The sequence below is a fragment of the Berghia stephanieae genome, chromosome 11 (assembly GCF_034508935.2).
Source record: "Berghia stephanieae isolate SIO BIC M18660-M18661 chromosome 11, UCSD_Bste_1.3, whole genome shotgun sequence".
NCBI lineage: Eukaryota > Metazoa > Mollusca > Gastropoda > Nudibranchia > Aeolidiidae > Berghia > Berghia stephanieae.
In genome coordinates this window covers 6,079,624-6,084,623 of record NC_088370.1, presented here as the reverse complement: position 1 = coordinate 6,084,623, position 5,000 = coordinate 6,079,624, and the positions used below count along the sequence as shown (strand labels likewise).

Genomic DNA, 5,000 nt, shown 5'->3' with positions numbered 1-5,000 from the left:
ATTAAAATTACCATGATTCGGTGATATATATATAAATTATATTATTATATATATATATAATAATATATATATATATATATATATATATATATATATATATATATATATATATATTACTCGTGAGAAATTAATATACATGTTTCATATAGAGCTCTTTCTCGATTGACCTTCAACCAAACAGCGTACAAATACAAACCTTGCAGAAAACCCAACAACATCATAAATTACATAAACAAAAACAGTAACCATAAAGAATATCTCTAACATTATCACATAACGAATATCAAGACTATCAAACTTTTCATAACGCATCGGGCCCCTACATCAACGAACTCGAAAACAGTGGATACCCAGAACCCTTCGATTATAAACCCCAAAGCAATAAAAACTCCAATTCAGCTCAGCAGATAAAAATCAAGATCACACAACATAACGTGGTTCAACGCTCCTTTCGACAAAAATGTCACAACTAACATCGGACAAAAATGTCACAACTAACATCGGACAAAGATGTCACAACTAACATCCGACAAAAATGTCACAACTAACATCCGACAAAAATGTCACTACTAACATCCGACAAAAATGTCACTACTTACATCCGACAAAAATGTCACAACTAACATCCGACAAAAATGTCACAACTAACATCCGACAAAAATGTCACAACTAACATCCGACAAAAATTGCATAACCCTCTCCATACCACCCACAGGAAAATCGTTAGATTCGTTACGATACAACCGACAATTTCCTCATTCTGATTTCTCTTGTACATCATACAATTTAAATAAATGATTTGACTACAGCCATAAATACTAAACACTGTGTTGTTGAGCCTATTTTGCTGAACAACATTTTGTATAGAATCATCATCATTAATAATATTGTGTTGTCGTTGTTTTTGCTGTTGTTGATGATAACATATTTTGTTCAAAGAAAAGTTATGATTATTGGCTATGAAAGGCCTACATAAACTTTTTGAACTTTGAACTTTGAACGTTGAGCTATCCGTTGGATAGATAACCAATAAATATGAAACTGACTCAGACATCATTATCACCGTGAGATCACTTGAATTGCCTACTTTGGCCAGTCGCCGAAAATAATCTAGGCTGTTTTCCTTTTACAAACACCATCCTATGCAATTTAGAATTTCAACAAACACGTATCCACAATTGTCAACACACAGACATAGCACTCGTACCACCCACTCCTTGACATGCACAATCAACAGATCATACACAACATAATGTTATAGGCAACAGAGCCCCCCCCCCCCCCCCAAGAACTACAAAGGAATGAACAGAACAATCTGTCAGAAGAAATAGTAACAGTACCAAGTCACGAACAATTTCTGACCGCTCTGAGCGCATACAACATGGTGCAGTTCGTGTCGCCCACATGATGGCGTTGATTGCCCGAACAAAGAAGAAGAAGAAGAGCATGGTGTATTGGGTGAAATGTTCTTTATAAATGTTCCCATTTTATACCAATATATCATTTTATTCTATCCCCAGGTCAATATGAACACTCCACCCTACCCGCCCTACCCCCACCAATCCGCTGACTCCCAGTTGATCCAACAGAGACTCCACACCAAAATGGCAACAGACAACGGCGGTGACCAGCTCAGCTCAATAGATCACAAAAGCAATAATAATAGTAATAGTCAGATTAACGAAGAGAGAAAATCACTCTCCGAAAAACTACGAACTCACTACCGAGAAGGGTCCTCGGCGGGGAGTAAAGCCAAAGTTTTCGCTCGAGTTTTATTCCAGGTTCAAGCAGTGACATTAATATTCATGGCTGTTTTTTACCTCGCCCCCTGGGCCTTGGAAGAATATGACTTGGTGACAAATTTATCATGCATCCTTTTCTTCATCTACATTTTCATCATGTGTGAATCGAATTGGTATCTCTCCATTGTAACCGAATCAGATCTTCCGGAAACGATCCCAGATATTCCTCCACTGTCCGCCCAACTAAAGGAATCTTCGATGCTGAGTGTAAATCCTCAGTTGAATTCCATCGTTGAAAACGTGTCCGCCGAATCTTCCAACACCAACGAGTCTTCGTCCACTATAGCAAACTCAATCACCCTTCCCAGGATTGACAGATTTGGGATGATGTGGAAGTTTTGCGACATCTGTAACCGATTCAGGCCTCCACGGACGTATCACTGCAAGTTCTGTAGGAAATGTATCCTGAGACGAGATCATCATTGTCACTTGGTCGGGAAATGCATCGGTCACTACAATCAGCGTTTTTTCGTGGTCCTCTGTTTTTACACAATGCTGGCTTCGGCTATAGGATTCCCCATCACGTGCAGCTACCTCTCATCGCATCTCAAAGAAGCGTATTCTTGGACGTGGTACGTTTTCCCGTACACTTTCTTCCTCTTCCTATTCCGCTACGTTTCATTGAAATTTGTCATCCTTACATTCAACGCCTACCTCACGTTCATTTTTGGCATTTTAAGTCTACTGTATTGGTTGAGTCAGCTCAGCTTGATATCCATGGGGAAGACATTGGTTGAGGTCATAAAACAAATGGATGTCAAAGTGACCAGCTCGCTGTCGGAGAATTTTCACGTGGTATTCGGGAACAATTGGCTCCTCAGCTTTTTGATACCAATGCCGACCATGTTCAAACAGACACACGCTGGGATCTGGTTCCAAAAGGTTAAAATATATCGGAAAAACCCGCAAGATATTTGAATATAAATTATGATGTATTTTTAGAAATGAAAAAAAATAATAATAATGTGGATTGAATTTGTTTTGATCTCTTTTTGTCTTCTAAAGTCTCATTTAAATGTTGTGTTCTTGTGCTATGATACTTGTGTCCTGACTATAAGGTCCCAAATTGATTCTCGTACCGCTTTTGTTTTACATGTAGAAAAAAATGCTTTTTTCTCACATTTTCTGACCACATTCAGGTGTAAATGGAGTATCTAATCAGTAACAGCATTGTCTCTGTCTAAAAAAAAAGATGCCATTTCATAAAATGTACATTATAAATACATTACCATCATCATTACTGTGTCTTATTTTGCTCACAAAACGCAAGAGACGCATAAGATATCTTGGGCCCATCCTATGCATGGAGGCTGATTGTCTAGTGAGGTGTACTCTCACGGCCCTCGTCAAACTGCCGATTCTAAAACAAACCCCACGTTTTTAAAATTTTGGCTAGAAAACTCTTCCTCATCTTGGCAAAAAATCTCAAACCTGACCCATGGCAACGTCTTTCTTGAAGTCCTAGAGTTAAGAATTTTTCACAAGGTGAAGGTCAGTTAAATCGGTCGATATTTGAAGGACGAGTTTTCTGGCCAAGATTTTAAATACGTATTTTTTCATAGTATGGAAGCAGCTTCTAATGGTGCTCACTCCCGTTACGACAACGGTTACATGTTGGACAGGTGGAAAGTCCCCACTGATGAAGCGATTTTTCCGTTAGGCAGTTTCTCGGCCAAAGCCGATTGGCTGCCACCCAGTGCCTACTCTTGCTGGTGGAGAAACCTGGCAACTTCTCCCTCAGTTTCGAGTAGTTTATGTCACAGCCCCCTCGAGGGATTGAATTCGTCCAAACCGATTTCCATCTCGTATATGCATCTCTGTACGTAGACAGTGAATCTGTGTTCAAGGGTTGCCGGGATTACATGTCTCGGCTCAAAACGGGGGCACCGTCCATTATGCGCTTGACAAGGGTATCCCCATTCCCTCTCTCTTTGATCTTATTAGAATGGCAGCAAGTGAGGCGCACCTATCCAGAGGACTCCCTTATCGTTGAAAACAAAAGTCTCACTGAGCTTGAACGCTTGTGCAAACACAAAAGACGGTAGGTGGGCAGGGAGAAGTATCCCCATACATCTGTTTTCTAACTTGCTTTCTGTCTTTGTCTTGGAATGAGATGACTTGGTTTTGTCCTGGCCCTGGCCGGATACCCTGAATGAGAGGGAAACATTTAAACGTATAGTTAGTTTTTGGAGATGGTATTTTTTCCTTGTAAATCATCTCTCTGCATACATTGTATTATGGTTTCTCTATATATTATATATGATTTGTAAACATTGAGTGTATTCCTCTTAGTGGAGACATGTGCTTGTATCTGGATGAAACTTTTAGGTGATCTCAAACTAAGTATAGTGTGCTTTTGGAATCTAATTCTGGTTCCTATTTGAACGGCTATGTGGTCTTGTGATATGACACTTGCTTTCGGATCGGAAGGTCCTGGGTTCGAGCGGCGCTCGGCGCATAGTTGAGTCCTTGGAAAAGGCTCTTTACTAGCATTCTCTCACTGTACTCAGGTGTAAAATGAGTACTTGGCCGTCAACAGCGTTGTCTCTGTCCGAAAAAATTGTAATATCGCTTAACAGGCGTCATGTCTCGTCCAACATGTTAACTGTTGCTGTTGGCCCTGTAAAGCGCTTTGGGCAAGTTTAGTGGATATTGCTCTATATAAAAGCTCATTTTTTAAAACCAAATCCCCTTTGTCTTACCTTTTCTTGGGTGCTTTAATTGTAATTCTAGAACTTTTTACTATCCCATTTTCTTCCTTTATACTGGCGCTGATATGCCTTCGATGTGTTTCAAGCGCCGTAAAACCCTTAAAAACAAACAAAACAAAGATGGTAGGAAAACAATAGTTGGGGGCCTAAACCGTTTATATCATAACAATGGTGTGGTGTCTGTAGCGTTAAGAAACTAGGAAGCAGGCACCGGTCTGGTGTACGATAAAGATCTGAACAAGTGTGTATAAAAGGTGCCAGATTAAGTAAGAAAGAAAAATACAAGGAAACATCCAACTGCCTCAGCACCTTAACACACATGATGGCACTAGACAGAGATTTATGGAGGCAGATTACTAACTGGATAATAGAAACAGACTGACAAACTCGAAGTGAAGCACACATTCACGGCAAGCGTCCATAGAGACTGCGCAGCCATATTTTTCATTCATTATCATCATTTTTATCATCATATTCATAATCATGA

The 5,000-nt window shown here is 39.7% G+C and overlaps 1 protein-coding gene across 4 annotated transcripts in view; it reads left to right on the top strand.

Moving 5' to 3' along the window:
- LOC144956790 (uncharacterized) overlaps positions 1 to 2,777 on the top strand; it is an 18,668-nt gene extending 15,891 nt beyond the window's left edge. For all 4 annotated transcript variants that reach the window (XM_078887515.1, XM_078887512.1, XM_078887514.1 and 1 more), the window contains one exon: positions 1,521 to 2,777. In XM_078887515.1, coding sequence (XP_078743641.1) covers positions 1,527 to 2,720 — 1,194 coding nt within the window. In that variant the 5' untranslated portion in view covers positions 1,521 to 1,526 and the 3' untranslated portion in view covers positions 2,721 to 2,777. The remainder of the gene's footprint in view (positions 1 to 1,520) is intronic.
- The last annotated feature ends 2,223 nt before the right edge of the window (positions 2,778 to 5,000 follow it).